This window comes from Falco naumanni, chromosome 8 (genome assembly GCF_017639655.2).
Source record: "Falco naumanni isolate bFalNau1 chromosome 8, bFalNau1.pat, whole genome shotgun sequence".
NCBI lineage: Eukaryota > Metazoa > Chordata > Aves > Falconiformes > Falconidae > Falco > Falco naumanni.
The window spans coordinates 47,701,235-47,720,549 of NC_054061.1; the positions used below are offsets into that span (position 1 = coordinate 47,701,235).

A 19,315-nucleotide genomic window follows, 5' to 3' on the forward strand; every position below is an offset into this window, starting at 1 on the left:
CCAATAGTCTAAATATTCAAAGCTTAAAAATCATTTGTTAGGAATCAAAACCCTTTACTCACCTTCAACATCCAAAGAGGCAGTGCCAGACACCGATCCTCCTTGGTTGGTAGCTCTAACTTGATATACTGTGGCATCATCATCTGTTACATTTGTGATGACCAGCTGGTGATATCCACCCTTGAATTCCTGTATCTTGATCTTTTCACCATCTGGCATGATCTCTTTGCCCTGTCTGTACCACTTGACAATTGGTTTAGGATGACCAGTGACTTTGCAAACAAATGTGGCATTAGCTTGAAATTTCACATTCAGATTCCTTAGTTCTTCCTTGAAATGCGGAGCTTGAATTGGTACATCAGATTTTGGAATGACTGGTTGTGATACCTCACTCCATTCACTTTCACCACCAAGATTTTCACATTTCACACGGAACTCATATTCAAGACCTTCAATAAGATCTTTCACAGAATAGACCGTTTCACGAATTTCATCTGTTGTTACAGAAATCCACTTGTTTTGTTTTTTCTCACGCTTCTCAAGATAGTAAGTTCTAATCTTGGCACCACCATCACTTGCAGGTGGCTTCCATGAGACAACACAAGAATCCTTTGTGACGGCACTTGCTACTGGCTGACCAGGTTGTCCTGGTTTTTCTGTAAAGACAAAAAAAAAAAAAAAAAAAAGAGAGTTCAAAACCTGAAGTGAACTTAGTAATTACAGGGGACATACAGAAACTGGTATTTTGGCATCCACTTACCAAATGGAGGCTTCATGACAACAACTGATGAAACCTCCAGTGCTTCACTAATGCCATATGTATTCTGAGCAGAAACACGGAAATAATAGCCTGCATTTTCAGTTAGGTTAACAATTCTACAGGTTGTCCCTGAAATGCTTGAAGATACAAGTTGCCATTCTGCTCCTTCCTTGGCTTCACGTTTCTCTATGATGTAATTGGTTATCATAGCACCACCATCATCCTCTGGTGCTTTCCAGCTTATCACCACAGAATTCTTCAGTATAGACTCTATAACAATTGGTCCTACTGGTTTATCTGGCTTATCTGTAAAAGAAAAAGCATGATATTTTTAGCTCTTTTGCCAGTAAATAGTTGACAAAATATTCCACAAAGATACTGAAAATAAAAATAAATACCTTGTATTTCCACATTGAGTACAGTGTCCACTGTTCCAAATGTGTTACTGAGTTGCACTTTGTACTTCCCAGCATGAGTCTTGTGCTGGACATTCTTAATAGCAAGATGAGTATAATGCTCTGTGTTCTCAATAGTAACCGTTTCTGATCCTCTCAAAGGTTTGTTGCCATGGAACCAAGTTATTGCTGGTACTGGTCGACCAATATACACAATGTGGAGGCGGAGGGTGCCACCTGCACCTGCATAGTATTTCTCTTTCAATGGGAAGCCAGGGTGGAACTGAGGAGGAGCCTGCAATAATAGCTTGCCACTAGTTTCAATTTCTCCCACATCGTTGGTAGCCATACAGGTGTAGAGACCTTCATCCTCCTGTTCGTCCGTTATTACTGTCAGTGTATGATTGCGTCCGTCAGATGACATCTTGTATTTTCGGCTTTGTACCAGTTCTTTGCCGAAGCGGTACCATTTAATATCAGGCAAAGGTCTCCCAACAATCTGGCATGTAAGCTGAGCTGCTTCACCCAGTTTAGTTGTAACATCCTGCATTTCTTTCTTTATGGCAGGTGCTTCTCCAGCTATGACAAAGGAAATTTAAAAATAATTAAGGTTACTATGAAATTTTTCCTCTATTACTATATCACTGGAAATAAATTAATTTTCATTTATACTTGTGCCTCTTGTACTTGAAAGACTGTGCTTTAGGACAGTCATGTTGGCAAATAACATGTAAAACAAATAGGCAGCTTGCTAAGTGTGGCACTGTAGTTTATGACACAGCAAATCTCAACATATCACAGCAAATATGACAATGTATTTTTGCTTACATGTTAATTTAGTTTTCACTGCCATAGCAGTTCTTCGAGGTCTGCTGAGGCCGGTCTGATTTTCTGCAAAAACACGGAACTCGTATTCTGTAGCCTCTAGCAAACCTCCTACTGTAAACTGCCTGTCCTTGATGCGTTCTTTATTGCACTTTTTCCAGGTGCTTTCTCCAGACTGACGATATTCAACCCAGTAGCCAAGGATCTCTTTGCCACCATCGCTTTCTGGTCGTTCCCATTCTAATGTAATGCTGTCCTTAAATATAGACGTGATCTCAATTTCTCCAGGTTGGCTTGGTTTGTCTGAAAATTAAAATATATACAGAAAATAAATTCCTCTCTAAATGTCACTAACTTGCTCTTCAGAATATCTGTTAATTCAAATGCTTTCTTACCAAATGGATCCTTGCATACAACTGGTTCAGAAGCAGGACTTGCTTCACTTTCACCAATGTCATTTTGAGCAATAATACGGAATTGATACTCAGCATCTGGAACAAGTCCTGTGACTGTGTACATTGTAGTTGTAATCTGTGTCTTATTATGCCGCACCCATTTTTCTGTAGATGTCTCTTTACGTTCAATGTAGTAGCCAGTTACACGAGAACCACCATCATCTTTAGGTCTGGACCAGGACAAATTGACAGAACTCTTTGTAACATCAAGCACTTCAGGTGGGTTGTTTGGAGGCTCTGGAGGATCTGTTAATAATTATAATAACAAAAATAATAGAGTAGTGCCATAGCATTAAAACATTTGCATATATTATTGCAATTTTAGAACCATAATGTAGTAATTAAAATTATTTTAAAAAAAAATCTGAAAGGGGACTTACTTAGTGGTGTCTTTGGTACTGCTGGTTCTTCAGATTTGAGAGATTTGCTAATACCAAAATGATTTTCAGCAGAAACACGGAAGTGATATTCCACATTTTCTTTGAGTCCTTTCACCACTAGTGATGTCCCTTTCACTCTAGAGTCAACAGTGTACCAGGCGGTCTTTGGTACTTCTCGTCTCTCAACAATATAACCTAGGATATCTGCACCACCATCATCTGTAGGAGGTCTCCAGCTCACTCTGACAGAACGAGCTTGTATATCATCATACTCAAGTGGCCCTTCTGGTGGATTCGGAATGCCAATCACTCTGACTTTAATATACACAGCTTTTTTGCCACACTTGTTTTCAAGTGCCAAATCATAGGTGCCTGAATCTTCTCTTTCTGCATCTTTGATCACAAGTTCTGTGTGAGTGTCCGAAGTTGCAATCATGGCCCTCTTGCTGATGTCATGTCCTTCTTTTGTCCATTTGCATACTGGGATGGGCTTACCCTTAATGGGTATTGTAAGCCTGATAACTCCACCTTGTCTCACCATGAGACCTTCCTGGTATTTTTCATCAAGTTCATAGTCAGGATACTCTGTAAACAAAATTAACATGTCATGCTATGTCTGTTTTACAGATGATATCATACCTGCTTTAGACAAATACATTTTTAGGACAAATTTCAAAATTACTTAAGACTTAAAGTGTCTTACCAAGCATTTCTGTTATTTTGACTGTTCCTGGTACTTCAGCAGGTTCTCCTGGCCCACCAGCATTACAGGCTAGCACACGGAATCTGTACTCTGCACCCTGGGGGAGATGTGTCAAGGTGTATTCCCGAATCTTGGTTGGCGTGGTATTGCATTTGGTCCATTCAATCTGATCAACCTTCTGCATCTCAATTAAGTAGCCAGTAACTTTAGAACCACCTTCATCTTCTGGTGGACTCCAAGCCAGGGAGACGGATGTTCTTGTAGTATCAGTGACTCTTGGATTCTGAGGTTTACCTGGAGGAGCTGGAAGGGAAGATCACATGGAGGGGCTGGGATCTTTTTTTATGAATATTTAAAAGATACAACAAACGCTAACTTGCAATATATGATCTGTATTAAGTCCTTATAATTTATACAGGAAAAATAAGAATAAAGGAATTTTCATTAATATTTTCTTGGTTTTGTTCAGTCAGAATCTCATTTATTAACACATCCAGATACATTTCCGAATTAAAAAAAGGGTAAATTTTACTAGTATAATTCTCTTCTGTCTTAACGTGCTTAACCTATGTAGGAAATTACTTACCAATTGGATCTCTGGCAACAGCAGACTTGGAAGGGCGGCTGGGTTTGCCAGTGCCTCTGGCATTGATTGCTGTGACTCGGTGTTCATATTCTAATCCTTCAACCAACCCAGTGGAACGATAACGAGTCATAGTAACTGGTACTTTATTTACACGGATCCATCTATCTGCTCTAACTTCTTTGCGTTCCACAATATAACCAGTAATCTGTGAGTCACCATCATCTTCTGGAGGATACCAAGTTAATGTCATGCCATCTCGACAGATATCAAACACTTCTGGAGTGCCAGGAGGACCAGGAATACCTGTAAAAGCATAACATCGTATTAGTGAAAAAAGCATCAAATGATTCTACACATTAGTAATATGCAACACATTGTGAATGACAATGTAATACCAACGTCCTATCAAACTCTTTTTATCAGCAGATATCAAAGTACTTTACAAACTAGGTCAGTGAAATACTAATTCTAATACTAAGTTTTTGTAATGGGGTAAAGCAATTTTTCAAGGCTAATGCTAGACCTGAGCAGAAAATGCAAGTTTACCATCCAGCTTCTGTGAAGTGCATCTATAATATCTGTATAGTTTTACGGATGGCATTTTTCTCTAGAAATATAACAAGTCTACTGTGCATCATAATGTACCATTTTATTTGACAAAAGAAGTAGTAGCCTCTAGAAAAATCTAACCTATGTGTGGAAATATAAGCCTATTTAAATATGTATTTTTATTTTTAAAGGTAGAGAATAAAAAATTCAGACTTACGGATTCTGCTCTTGCATTCTATAATTTCAGACTGCAGGTAAGATCCAATTCCAAAGCGGTTGGTAGCAGCCACACGGAACACGTATTCTGCACCTTCAACAAGTCTGGTGAATTTAAACGTCGTCCTGGTTACTGACTCTGAAACTGGTAGCCACCCAGGACGGTGAGCATCACGCTGTTCTACCACATAGCCACTAAGAGTAGCTCCACCATCCAGCTCAGGTGGCTCCCAGGAGATGGTTACGTAATTTGAATCAATTTCATCAATTCGGATAGGTCCAACAGGTGGTCCAGGTTTGTCTAGAGAAAAATAAAACCAGAAGATTAAAAGACAAAAAATAAAAAAGGGGAAAAGCAATCATATTGCTTATGTAACAAAATGTACAAATGGAGAAAGATCATATAGACAATTATTTTCATAACTCCTTACCGAGAATTATAACTTTTAATGTATCAGTAACTGTTCCAGTTGTGTTCTTCAGTTCAAGCGTATACTCTCCAGTGTCATGTATGGTGGTCTCACGCACAGTTAATTTAGCCATTTTGGCAACAGTCTCAATTTTGATGCGTTCTGATTCTTTTAGCTTAGAACCAGCAACAAACCAAGATGCAGCTGGAGGTGGTCGTCCTTCAATTGGAATAGCTAATTCAATGGGCTTGCCAGCAGGTACATGAATTGTCTTCTGAGGTATTCCAGCAAAGTCAATTGTTGGTAGAACTAAGAAAAGCAAATCATTGATATTTTAAATACTCATTTTATAAATATCACATTCATCCGGTGTAAACTTCACCCTGTTATTTTTAACAATAGGTACCTACCTTTTTGGTCTTGTACTGTCACTGCTGTGACAATCTCTCGTGGTTCTGACACACCCTTCTGATTCTGTGCTCTGACCCTGAACAAGTACTGTTCACCTTCATTGAGAGAGATAATTGTGTGCTCGTAGACAGTAGGCTTCAGTGTCACCACTTTCAACCACCTTTCTGTTCCAGCTTTGCTGGCCTCAATAACATAGCCGGTCAATCTGCTGCCACCATCATGCAGTGGTTTCTCCCATGCAAGAGTAACGGTTGATTTAGTCGTGTCAATCACTTCCAGTTTTTGTGGTACCATGGGGACATCAGATACCAGTACTGCATCAGATGTTTCACAAGCTTCACCAATGCCATAAATATTTTCAGGTAGTACTCTGAAATAATACAAAGCTCCTTCTAGAAGTCCAGTAACTCTACAAAATGTCTTGCTGCATTTGGTAGTGACAGTCTTGTAAGCTCTCATGGAAGCTTCGCGTTTCTCAATTATATAATTGTTGACTGGGGCTCCACCATCAATGGCTGGAATATCCCAAGTAAGTGTCACAGAATCTTTTGATACTTCCTTAATTCTCACTGCAGCTGGTGGACCAGGTGTATCTAAAACAAAAACAACAATTATTTTTTTCTTTTGCATCCTTTCCTTTTACAGTCAATGGTTTCTTCTGCATAAAAAGAAACAAGAATGCTGGGATCTGATTTACAAACTAGCACAGCTTTAGAATCCGTGTATTTTCCTTTGTATTAGATTGTTTCTTTGACTTCCCAAACATTCCCATGTTATTTATACTGCAAACTTCCTTTGGAAATGAAAGACTCTTATTCTTGAGCAACGTACACTATGAGTGATGTAATGCCCGTATATAATTGTAGCAGTACTTACCATACACTTTTACAGAAATAGTTGCAGATTTTTTTCCTGATTGATTTTCAGCCTCAATGACATATTTTCCAGCATCATACCGATTAACTTTATCCACGATAAGCAGAGTGTAGCTGTCTGTGGTATCAATAATACCTCGACTTACAAGGTCAACACCCTGCTTGCTCCATGTGATTACGGGAGCAGGTCTGCCAGATACAGAGACCATTAGGCGCAGGGAACCACCAGCTCTGACTGTAACTGTCTTCTTCAGATCATCAGCAAGCTCGAGCTCAGGTATTTCTGATGAAGGGTGTAAAAAACATGGAATTAATTAATCTTTTAGTAGTTCTGAAGGAAAATATAATTATTCCTTAAAACGTACATTAAATTTTCAAATTACCTATTCTTTCCACAGGTTCTATTTCTGCTGATGATTCACTAAATTCACTCATACCATTCACATTTGTAGCAGCAACTCTGAATTGGTATTTCTGGCTTGTTTTAAGACCAGTCACGGTGAACTCAGCATTCCTCAGAGTGGCAGTGGTATGTGGTCGATACCACTGTTCAGTGCCTTCTTCTTTCATCTCAAGAACATAGCCTAAGATGTCAGCACCACCATCATATGTGGGCTTTGACCATGCTAAACTTATGCTGTGCTTAGTAGTGTCCACAACTCTTGGCGCTGAAGGTGGTGCAGGAGTATCTTTGAAAAAGAAGAAAATGCATTTCACATTGGTGCAGGAAACATTTTACAGTCAAAACCAATTTCTAAACAGCTAATGCCAAGAAATGTATTTAAAATGAACTACAACTGCTTTTAAGTCTATTCTAATACTAGCTAGTTCAGTGAAATCATATGTGGGTTTGAGTATCTTAGTCAAAGGGTCAACATGGCTTTATGCTCCACTATTATAAGTAAATATTAAAATATGTTTTAAATGTGGTAACTTACATGATGGTTCTTTACATAACATGTATTGTGAAGCTTCACTAGGCTCGCTGTTCCCAGCAGCATTCACTGCAGTGACACGGAACTGGTACTGGCTGCCTTCCATGAGACCAGTGACTTTCAGTCTGGTATCATAAACAGTGTAATCTCTGTTCACTCGTGTCCAGCGCAGACTTTTCTTTTCACGTTTGTCCACAAGATAGTCCTTAATCTCACTGCCACCATCTGATTCTGGTTTCATCCACTGAATAATGACATGTTCCTTGCCAACACTCACTTCTTCAGGAGCACCAGGTGGTGTTGGGATAGCTGGGTTTTTTTAAAGGTGAAAAAAAAAATTGTTTAACAAATTGTTTATCTGTGAGAAATATTCCACAAATTCTGATGTAGAATGGAAGGTAGTAACACTCACTGAAAGCATTCCTGGCAATCACAGGTTCTGTTTCAAGTGGAACACCTGGTCCGTATTTGTTGACAGCTCTAACACGGAAGATGTATTCATTATTTTTAATAAGTTTTGTTACTACATGTGATAAAGTCTGGCATTCAGCCTCAACAATAACCCAGTGAAGTCTGCTGGTTTCACGCCTTTCTACAATGTAGTGGGTGATTTGTGCGCCTCCATCTTCCTCAGGAATGTTCCACGCCAGAGTACATTTCTCTTCTGTTACTCTGCTAACTGTGATTTTGCCTGCGCATGGACCTGGTGAATCTGGGTAGAGATGAAAACAAGTATTGTTATTGGCAGCTAAGGACAAGTATCTCACTTATTTAAAAGAATGTGGGGGTTTTAGTATACTGAGTATGAATATTAATCATGGGATACATACCAAGCACTTTGACAAGAACAGAAATTTGTTTCATCCCACTGGCATTTTTAACTGTTAGAGTGTATTTCCCACTATCACTTCTGTCACAGAACTTGATAATTGCAACGGCTCGTTTGCTGGTGTATTGCAGAGATATCTTTTCACATAGATCCAATTCCCTGTCACCTTTGGACCAGAAGACTTTTGGTTCTGGTTTCCCACCAACGGCTGCATCAAGAACAAGATCTGATCCAGCCCTAATGGTCACAACTTCTCCCTGCAGTCTGGCATCAAGTTCAACCTTTGGTGGTGCTGTCGTAAGGAAAAAGAGATTAAAACCAAATTACATGACAGTACTAGAAATAGAACATTATGATTTCAGTTTTTCCAAGTGAGTATTTCTTACAGTATTCATCTTTGCAAATGACAGCACCAGTGGATTCAGATCCTTTGCTAATCACACCAGCCGCATTCTTTGCTAGTACGCGGAACTCGTATGCTTCATCTTCACTAAGAGCTGTCACAGTAAAAAAGTTTTCTGAGACAATGGTATAATTGCATTTCAGCCAGCGTCCATCACCAGATTTGGTATATGGTTTGCGCTCTATAATATATCCGATAATTTTGCTTCCACCATCATAAAGGGGTGCTGACCAGCTCAACGACACTGTAGATCTGGTGACATCTGTTACTTCTGGCCTTCCGGGTGGATCTGAAGGAATAAACCAGAAAGATGTGACGTGCAATTCTATTTTAGCTTAAGTAACAACATAATCCTAAAAGTAATACTTACCAACTGGATTTTGAGCCACTACAGGTCTGGAAGCTTCACTAGCTTTGCTAACACCTGCAGCATTTAGAGCATAGGTTCTGAATTGATATTCTAGGCCTTCCACCAGTCCTGTGACTTTGTAGTTGCATTCACAGCATGGCACTTTGTTCTCCTTCACCCAAAGGATGGTGTTGCGCTCCTTCTTTTCAACCCAATATCCAATGACTTTGCTGCCACCATCATGATAGGGTTCCTCCCAGCGAATGGCCATGGAAGTTGCAGACACAGAATAGACTTCTGGCCTTGAAGGTGGGCTTGGTGGAACTAAACACAAAAAAAAGACGGGGAGGAAAATGTTAGTTATTACAGATACCTCAGAGGAAAAGAAGAGATTTTGAAAAGTGTTTCACTTACCGAATGGATGCTCAGCGACTATTGTTTTTGATTCAAGCGGTTTGCTGACACCAAATCTGTTTTCTGAGCTTACTCGGAAACTGTACTCCTGGTATTTTGTGAGATGAGTGACTTTGATCTGTGTACGTTTCACACTGGAATTTACCAGCTGCCATACTGTTGTGCCAGATTCACGTTTCTCTACAATGTAGTTTGTAATATCACTGCCACCATTATCTTCAGGTTCTTTCCAGGTCAACACACAGGAATCAGCAGAGACAGATGATATTTCAATCGGGCCAGTGACAGGACCTGGCCTTCCTATGACTACCACTGTGACAGTAAATGTTTTCACACCAGCAGTGTTTTCAAGTGTGAGGTAGTATTTACCAGAGTCACCTCTCATACTGTCCTTTACAGTCAGTGTGGTTCTGTCTTTTGTTGTCTTGATGGTCACTCTCTCAGTTTCCTTCAGCCTCATCTCCTCAAGTTTCCATGTCACTTTTGGAGCTGGGCGCCCACTGATTGGTATATCAATAGTAAAGGTGCTTCCAGCCTTGCATGTTATGAGCTGCCTACTTATTTCACTGAGATCTGCTGTTGGTTCGATCTGTGGCTCCTTAATAATAACAGAAGAGAAAGCTTCTCTTGGCTCACTGTAGCCAGCATCATTCTTTGCCTTGACCCGGAACTCATATTCAGTGTTCTCCACAAGGCCTTCAACAGTGAAAGTAAGTTGTTTGGTTTGTCCAGCTTCAATCCAGGAGTCAGATCCTTTTTGTTTCATTTCAAGAAGGTATCCAGTAACACGGCTACCACCATCGTGATCAGGTTTAAGCCAAGCTAAAACTACAGAAGATTTGGTTGTATCAACAATATCTAGTCTCTTAGGTGGAGCAGGTTCTTCCGTGGCTACAACTGGTTCTGTTAATTCACAGGGTTCACCTACACCATATTCATTTTCTGCTGACACTCGGTAGTAATATGGTACACCTTCTGCCAGATCAGTGACTTTAAAGATTTGTCGGGTGCATTTTGAACTCACTACTTGCCAGCTACGACGGCTTGCTTCCCGTTTTTCCACAATGTAGTGATGGATACGTGAACCTCCATCCAGAACAGGAGCATCCCACATTAAAGTAATAGATCCTCGAGTCACATCTTTAAACGTAATAGGACCTGGTGGACCAGGTGTGTCCAAAACCTTTACAGTGAATGTAATGGACTTACTTCCACTGTTGTTTTCCACAGTAAACACATACTTGCCAGCATCATTTCTGTTGCATTCCTCCACAGTCAATGTGCTGAATGAATCAGTTGTTTGAATGTCAGCACGCAAGCTGAGATTAGCATCTGCTTTGGACCACACAGCAGTAGGAACAGGTCTTCCAGAGAAGGCAATGAATAGACGAATGCTTGCACCTGCTCTTACAATATGAGTCTGCTTGAAGTTTGCATCGATATCAATTTCAGGTGCAGAAAGCCTGTCCACAGTTTGGACTGAAGCAGGAACTTCACAACTTTCTCCTTTGCCAGCAGCATTGACAGCACTAACTCTGAATTTATAGTGTTCTCCTGCCTCCAAATCAACAACAGTGTATTTAGTAGCAATAACAGTCTCTGCATTGACTTTCTGCCATGCTTCGAGATCAGCTTTGCACATCTCAATAATGTACCCAATTATTTCCGTGCCTCCATCAAAAACTGGCTTGGTCCACTCTAAGCTTACACTAGTCTTTGATGTATCTATCACCTTTACAACATTAGGGGCACTTGGTGGGCTGACTGGCTCTCTACATTTAATCAGCTTTGAAACATCACTTGGAGGTCCAACTCCTGCAGCGTTTTCAGCCATGACATGGAATTCATACTCATTGCCTTCAATAAGGCCAGTTACTCTGTATCTGTTCTCAGAAATGGGCCTCTTACTGGATACTTTAACCCAGCGCATACTCTTCTTTTCTCTCCTTTCTAGAATATACTCATTTATCTCACTTCCTCCATCTGATTTTGGTCTTGCCCACGTGAGTGTGATACTGTCTCCTGTTACATTGGTAGGCTCTGGAGTTCCTGGTGCATCAGGGAGAGCTAAAAAAAGGAAAACATCATTAGAAAGAGAAGATGGTAACTCCACAGTTATTGCTACAGAATGAGGTGGAAACTTACTGTAAGGTATTTGTGCGGTAACTGGATCAGACTCCAAAGGTCTGCCAACTCCAAATTTGTTCACTGCAGAGACACGGAACTGGTACTCATTGCCTTTAATTAATTTAAGTGCTGTGTAGCTGCAAGCTTCACATTTATCTTCAACTAATGCCCAAGCAATCCTGCTGGTTTCACGTTTTTCAATTATGTAGTGGGAAATAGAAGCACAACCATCATTAGCCGGAGGCTCCCACCATAACGTGACTTTTTCTCCAGTAATGTTCGTGAATCGTATTGGTCCACCAACTTTTCCTGGTGTGTCTGCAATTTCAAAAGTTCAGAATTATAATTTCCTGACACTTAGAATAAAATACTATTTCTAAAGAGGATGCTGAAAGTGTTTCATGTGTTACCTTGTACTCTGAAGGTAATATCTTCTCGTTTAGTGCCTGATGCATTTTTGGCTTCTACTGTATACACTCCACGATGATCCCGGGTAGCATCTCTAATGAAGATTGTACTATATCCAATAGCTGTAGTTATTTCTATATTCGTTACTTTCTCAATCTCCTTACCATCCTTAAACCATGTCACTTTAGGTACTGGACGTCCTTTGATTAGAGCTTTAAGTCTAATGCTCTCTCCAGCTTTAACAGTAAGGCCTTCGAAGTGCTCAAGGCCAAATTCAATTGTTGGAGCAACTAAAAAAGGAAAATACAATTCAGTTCCCATATAGCTAAGTATTTTTTTCTGATACTCTTTTAAATGTACTAAGTATAAAAAAATTGTCATAAAGACAATTCTTTCACTTAGAAAATGTCATTCTCTAAAAAGCAGTTATTATAGGAACTATAAACTTATTTTTCCTGTAAGCACACAGTACATCATATTAACAATAGGTGAAAGACACTGTTAATATATGCTGTTACAGTATGCCAAGCTACCTGAGGTACACTTTGATTTCTAAATTACTCAGGTACATCAGAATATTACAGTTTATGATTTCTTTCCCACTTTGCTGCTGCTGCTTATCAAACACAACTGTGGAGTGCCATGCACCAATTGATTACATATGTCTGCCAGATTTGGGTCTTTAATTTAGACCCTCCCACCTTGAAGTACAAACAGAAATGTTCTGAGTCGAGTGAAAGGGCCTCGGTCATATGTTTTTTTCCCCCATCTTGGCCTCTCATTTCCCATCAGTAGAGCCAGAAGCTCTAATTGGCTTCAGTAGCCAAATATAAGCATATTAAGAAATTATTCTTACTGTTTTCATCTCTGGTCATGATATAGCCTGAAGATTGCGAAGGCGGGCTGATTGTACCAACGGCGTTTCTTGCAAGCACTCTGAATTCATACCGGTCACCTGAACTGAGTCCTGTAACTGTATATTGGCATTCACTGACATCAGTAAAGTTACATCTGAGCCAACGGTCTTCACTCCCTTGCCGTTTCTCAATGCTGTAAGCCACAATCTTACTGCCTCCGTCACGCAGTGGGGGTGTCCATTTAAGGGTGACTGTTTCCCTGGTGACATCAATGTAATCAGGAGTACCCGGTGGGTCTGAAAAGAAAATAATTAAAGTTTATTTTTATTACTGCTCACCGTAGTTTGCAAGGCTTGAATTTTCTTAGATAAGTGACTGATCATTCACTCACCCACTGGAGAGACTGCCAAAGTAAATTTGCTTGGCTCGCTAGCTCGGCTTAGACCTGCGGTGTTTTCAGCATATACTTGGAACTGGTAATCCAGGCCCTCCAGCAGTCCGGTAATCCTGTATTCTCTGCTAGATATTAATGCAACATTAACCTTCTGCCACAAAATACTGTTTCTTTCCTTCTTTTCAACATGGTATCCAATAATCTCTGAACCACCATCATAAACGGGAGCATCCCAAGATATGGTCATTCCATCAGCAGTTATGTTGTATACAACAGGCTTGCCTGGGGCACCTGGTGGTCTAAACTGATGCTTTGCCACAACATCTGCTGAGACAAGAGGTGGGCTCACTCCATATCTGTTTTCTGCACGAACTCTAAACTGATATTCAGTGTCTTTAACAAGGTTCGGTACTTTGAAAGTTGTTCTTGCAGCACTTGAACACACCAGCTTCCAGTTAATTTGTGAAGTTTCTCTCTTCTCAATACTGTAGCCAGTAATTTCTCCTCCCCCATCATCTTCAGGAGCTTCCCATGACAAAACTACACTATCTGCTTTGATTTCATCTAGTCTTAAAGGTCCTTTTGGCTTAGATGGAGGACCAAGAGTGATGACGGTAATTGTGAATGTTTTTCTGCAGGCTACATTCTCAAGAATTAAAGTATATTTGCCACCATGCTCCTTTTTCACATTTTTGATGCTTAAGCTGATCTTGTTTTCAGTTTTCTTGAAACGAAGGTGTTCAGTTTCTTTAAGAGGGAGGTTGTCCTTGAGCCAGCTCATTGATGGCTTAGGTTTACCTTTATAGGGCAATTCGATGTGGAGATTATGTCCAATTCTTACTGCAATTTGACCTCCAGGAATATCAGAAAGGTCAGCTTCAGGTGTTATTACATATTCTTTCACCGTAATGGGTCCAACAGTAACACCATCACTCAGGCCTTTTTCATTTTTAGCAAAGACTCTGAATTCCATGACAGAAAGCTCTTTAAGTTTTTCAACTTCAAAGTCACAGCTCTTGCTTGTGCCTGCATACGTCCATTCTTTTTCATCCTGCAGTTTCTTTTCAATAACATAGTCCGATATAATGCTACCACCATCATAGTCAGGTTTGCTCCACTGCAATTTAACAGAAGTCTTTGTAGAATCTTTCATGGCTAGGTCTTTTACAGGTCCAGGTACGTCTGCAGCTTTCACTGGTTCAGATGTCTCACAAGGTTCACCCAGTCCAATTTCATTTTCAGCAAGAACACGGAAGAAGAATGCTGTCTTCTCTGACAGGTTAGTTATCTTAAAGGTGGTATGGGAACACTTTGTTGTTACAGTTGACCAGGCCCTCTTTGTAGCATCTCTTTTTTCAACAACATAATTTGTTATTTCAGAGCCACCATTAATGAGAGGTGGCTCCCATACCAGTGTAACTGTGCCACGGGAAACATGCTTAAGCTGCAGCTTCTGGCAGGCAGATGGTGTGTCAAGTACTTTTACATTCACAAATGATGATTTTGCCTCTCCAACTCCATTTTCAATTGTAAGAACATATTTTCCTGTATCATTTCGGGTAACTTGAGGAATCGTAAGTAGTGTAGAAGATTCTGTGTCCTGGATGATATATCTTTCATCAATCCCAAGATTCTTGTCACCCTTTCTCCACGTGACTGTTGGAGGAGGTCTTCCTTTGAATGGAATCATTACTTGCACATCTTCACCTGCTTTAGCAACAATAGAGGTCTGGAGAGCAACATCCAGATCAATCTCAGGTGCCACTGTGGAAATAAGTGAAAATTAATAATGTATACTTGGAATGTAAAATACAAAATATTTTTTAAAACCTCAAAACATGGAAAAATTATAAATCACTGAAAAGTACAGTACCAAGAATATCTTTAGCTTGAACAGGTTCCATCATTTCAATAGGCTCTCCTTGTCCAGCGCAATTTATAGCAGACACGCGGAAATAATAATTAATGCTTGGCTGAAGGTGGGATACAACATACTCAGTTGTTCTCACTTCTCCCTTTGTACTGACTACAGTCCATTCTTGGTCTTCACCTTCCCTTTTCTCCACCACGTAGCTGGTAATTTGACTTCCTCCATCATAAGCAGGTTTAATCCAACCAAGAGTGACAGATGTCTTGGTTGTATCCACAACCTTCAGCTTTGCTGGTGAGCCTGGCTTATCTGTAAGTGATAGTTTACAAGAGGGTGGGGGGGTGGGGGGGGTGGAAAATCAGAAACCATATTTACAATTAATCACAAAAAGGAATAAAATCTGCCCTCAGTTACACTGGTACAATTCCATCCCAATTGCTCATTGTCTATTGATTTCTAACTAATTAGAAATACTGCACGTTGTATCTTACCAACAGGATCTGCAGCTTTGTAGAAGTCAGAAGCTTCAGAGAATGGACCTTGTCCAGCTGCATTGACAGCACAAACTCGGAAATGATATTCACTGTTTTCAGTCAGACCTGTTACTTTCTGTCTGGTGTCCCGAATGGTTTCTTTAGTAACCTTGAACCAACTTAGACTCTTCTTGTCACGCTTCTCAAGGAAATACCCTGATATTTCACTGCCTCCATCAACAGTGGGCCTATTCCAGATAACAGTCATAGAATTCTTGGTTATCATTGTGACTTCTGGTACACTAGGTGGTCCAGGTGTAACTAAGCAAAAAAAAAAAAAAAAAAAAAATAAAAATCAGTAGATCGTACTACTTCCAGATAATATGCAAGATGATTCAGTTGCATACGTTACTTTATATTTTTCTTACCAAATGAATTTTTGGCTATAACAGGTTCAGACTCCAGTGAATCACCAACTCCAAACTTGTTCACACCACGGACACGGAACACATATTCATTTCCTTTGATAAGTTTTGTTGTAGTTATGATACACCCCTCCAGTTTTTCAGAAATTAAAGACCATACAACCCGACTTGTCTCCCGCTTTTCAACAACATAGTGTGTTACAGGTGCACCACCATCATCTGCTGGCGGATCCCACATTATTGTAATCTTTTCAGCAGTGACTGTCTTAAACTGTATAGGTCCAGTTGGAGGTCCTGGCTTGTCTGTGGAAGGCAGAAGAAGATGTCAAGCATTTATTGCATAATTATTGTTTAATAGTGTAAACCCAGCTGTAGCTCAAGACATACCAAGTATCTGTACTCTAACATGGGCTGATGCTGAACCCATGGCATTCTTCAGTTTTAATTCATAGGTGCCACTGTTGAGTCGAGTTGCATCCTTGATGAGTATAGAAGCAAATTCTGTTGTATTTTCAATAGACACTAGTGCACTGCTTTGTAGCTCGTTGCTATTTTTGAACCATTCAATTGTGGGTGTAGGCTTGCCTGAGATGCCTAGTTTCAGCTTAACTGAAGTTCCTGCTTTATATTTTACCACTTCTGTATATTCTGGTGGCACATCAATTTCAGGTGCACCTTAAGAAAAAATAAGAATAAGAAAAAGCTAGAACCATAATTATTTTAGACTTCTATTTAATAAAACCAATAATAATACTTTACTTAAGCTAATAGTTACAGGCATTTTATAAATACAGATCAGAGTAAAGATAGCATGTATAACTTAAATCATAAACCTAGAACAAGTTAGAAACAATCCTACCAAGAAAAGGCAACCACATGTATAAATTTAACTACTTTGGCCATGAGGCATGAGCAGACTTCTGTTGGTAAGAGAATAAAGATACCATAAGACTTTAAAAATGCAGATACAGCCAAAGATGTTCATCACAATCATGCCCAAATAGCTCACATTCAAGCTTATTGAATCAATCATTGTAAACTAGCCTTTTATATTTAAAAGACTATGGTTCTACAAAACAGTGCTGCCTTTAAGCTTTCTAGTACCACAAAATGGTACCATTATGTCACTGCAAAACACTTACCATATGTATCAACACATGTGATAGGACCCACAACATCTGAGGGATTACTAATGGAACCAACGGCATTCTTAGCAAAGACCCGGAATTCATACCGGGAATTCTGTGTCAGACCAGATACTGTGAACTGAGTTTCAATAACATTGGTGAAGCTAGCTTTTGTCCATCTGCCATCTGGAAGATCACGTTTTTCTACAATGTATCCGGTGATCTTGCTACCACCATCAAATGCTGGTTTCTGCCATGTCAGAGTGATAGCAGTCTTGGAAATATCTGAGACACGAACATTTCTTGGTGGTTCTGCAGGAAGAAATGTAAAAATATTGCTAATGATAAACAGCTGGTTTGGATATTGGCTTAGTGTACAGGACAGAATATCACAGGGAAGGAAAAAAAAAAGTACTACTTAAACGGTTGGGCTTCTGTATTTTCTAGGGAATACATACCACAAGCATCAATTGCAAGGACTGGATCAGAAGGATGACTTGCTTTTCCAATGCCAGCTGCATTTTCTGCATAAACTCTAAATTCATAGATAAGGCCAGCGCTGATGGTGGTGACTTTGAAGTGAGTTGTGCGAATGAGGGTCTTGTTAGCCTTCTGCCATAATATACTATTCCTGTCTTTCATTTCCAGGTGGTATCCAGTGACTGCACTGCCACCATTACTGACTGGTTCATGCCATCCAACAGTAATACTTTCTCGGGTGACATTCATGACCCATGGTGTGGAAGGAGGGCCAGGGGTAGCTGATAATATCAAAAGAAGTGATTGTTAACAAAATTGTATTTTCAACATCAGAGCATTAAAACATTGAGTGTAAGAATAGATTACTCACTGTAAGGAAGCTTGACAACCACACATTGTGAGTCTATGTGATCGCTGATGCCGAAACGGTTCTCAGCTTTGATGCGGAATTGGTATTCTTCTCCTGTTGTGAGCTTCATAACTTTGATGACAGTTCTAGCAACGGTTGCAGACACTTCAGACCAAGCAGCAGTACTTGTTTCTCTTTTCAGTACAATATAGTTGGTAACTTGACTTCCACCATCGTAAGCTGGCGGCTGCCATCTGAGTGTTACACTCTCTTCAGTGATATCACTAAGAACAACAGGACCAACGGGAGGACCTGGTCTATCCAGCACAACAATATTAACAAATGATTTTGTGGTGCCACTTGAGTTGGCAGCAGTAATGTCATATCTGCCAGCATCAGCAGCCACACTTTCTTTAAGGTTAATGATTAGACTTTCTGCAGTTGTTTCTGTGTGAAATCTCATGGTAGGTTTCAGTGCAACACCATCTCTAGACAATGTCACCTTTGGCACTGGTTTTCCAGAAACTGGAATTTCAACTTTCAGGTTTGATCCCGCTCGAATATATACAGTGTTATGAGGGAAGCCCTTCATGTCAATCTCAGGAGATTCTGAAAAAGAAGACATTTTCAAACCATTAAAAAAATGTTCCCTTTTAAAAAATATGAATCCAATTTAGTATGTTTTGCCTCATGTCAGGAAGCATACCTAATTGTTCTTTTACTGTAACAGGGAGCAGTAGTTCCTTTGGATCGCTTAAACCAGCTTGGTTTTCTGCAGACACCCTGAAGAAATAGTCAACATTCTCTTTAAGACCATGGACAACATGATGAGTTGTTTTTACAACAGCACACTTAACCCATTTTTGCTGTCCTTTCTCAAGAGCTTCAATGAGGTAGCTCACAATTCTGCTTCCACCATCGTGTTCTGGTTTTAGCCATGAAAGAGAAACACTGTCCTTTGTGACATTTGTTACTCCAAGTTTTTCTGGTGGGCTGGGTTTTTCTGAGGAAAAAAAGTGCAACGGGTTAAACAATATAGCAAGCATTTATGTTTTATATTAGCAATTACACAGCAGTGCCATCTGGATTGAGAAAATATGTTTTTAAATTTGTATATTAAAAGCATTTTAAGTAAAATGCAAGCAAAATTTAAAATTCAAGATATTACTTAGCTTTTTCATTTGTAAAACCACAGACATATCTGCCACAAAATTATCTTTTTTTACTGTAAACAGATTTAACACTTTATATTATTTTGATGTAAAAGTTTTAAAACACGTATTGTTTTAAATATTAAAAATATTTTTATT

General features: G+C 39.6%; 1 protein-coding gene across 1 annotated transcript in view; it reads right to left on the reverse strand.

Moving 5' to 3' along the window:
- The window catches only part of TTN (titin), a 238,111-nt gene that overhangs the window by 8,840 nt on the left and 209,956 nt on the right, over positions 1-19,315 (reverse strand). Inside the window, exons 221-251 of the mRNA XM_040603460.1 lie at positions 18,712-19,008; positions 18,027-18,614; positions 17,635-17,937; positions 17,192-17,488; positions 16,437-16,724; positions 16,053-16,352; positions 15,643-15,945; positions 15,155-15,460; positions 13,279-15,045; positions 12,887-13,183; positions 12,033-12,320; positions 11,641-11,940; positions 9,496-11,562; positions 9,103-9,405; positions 8,716-9,021; positions 8,331-8,621; positions 7,913-8,212; positions 7,504-7,809; positions 6,949-7,254; positions 6,567-6,848; positions 5,690-6,283; positions 5,301-5,588; positions 4,871-5,170; positions 4,105-4,407; positions 3,519-3,821; positions 2,816-3,400; positions 2,376-2,681; positions 1,984-2,283; positions 1,159-1,734; positions 761-1,066; positions 63-656 (exon numbers count right to left, since the gene is read on the reverse strand). Coding sequence (XP_040459394.1) covers positions 63-656; positions 761-1,066; positions 1,159-1,734; positions 1,984-2,283; positions 2,376-2,681; positions 2,816-3,400; positions 3,519-3,821; positions 4,105-4,407; positions 4,871-5,170; positions 5,301-5,588; positions 5,690-6,283; positions 6,567-6,848; positions 6,949-7,254; positions 7,504-7,809; positions 7,913-8,212; positions 8,331-8,621; positions 8,716-9,021; positions 9,103-9,405; positions 9,496-11,562; positions 11,641-11,940; positions 12,033-12,320; positions 12,887-13,183; positions 13,279-15,045; positions 15,155-15,460; positions 15,643-15,945; positions 16,053-16,352; positions 16,437-16,724; positions 17,192-17,488; positions 17,635-17,937; positions 18,027-18,614; positions 18,712-19,008 — 13,950 coding nt within the window. The remainder of the gene's footprint in view (positions 1-62; positions 657-760; positions 1,067-1,158; positions 1,735-1,983; positions 2,284-2,375; positions 2,682-2,815; positions 3,401-3,518; positions 3,822-4,104; positions 4,408-4,870; positions 5,171-5,300; positions 5,589-5,689; positions 6,284-6,566; positions 6,849-6,948; positions 7,255-7,503; positions 7,810-7,912; positions 8,213-8,330; positions 8,622-8,715; positions 9,022-9,102; positions 9,406-9,495; positions 11,563-11,640; positions 11,941-12,032; positions 12,321-12,886; positions 13,184-13,278; positions 15,046-15,154; positions 15,461-15,642; positions 15,946-16,052; positions 16,353-16,436; positions 16,725-17,191; positions 17,489-17,634; positions 17,938-18,026; positions 18,615-18,711; positions 19,009-19,315) is intronic.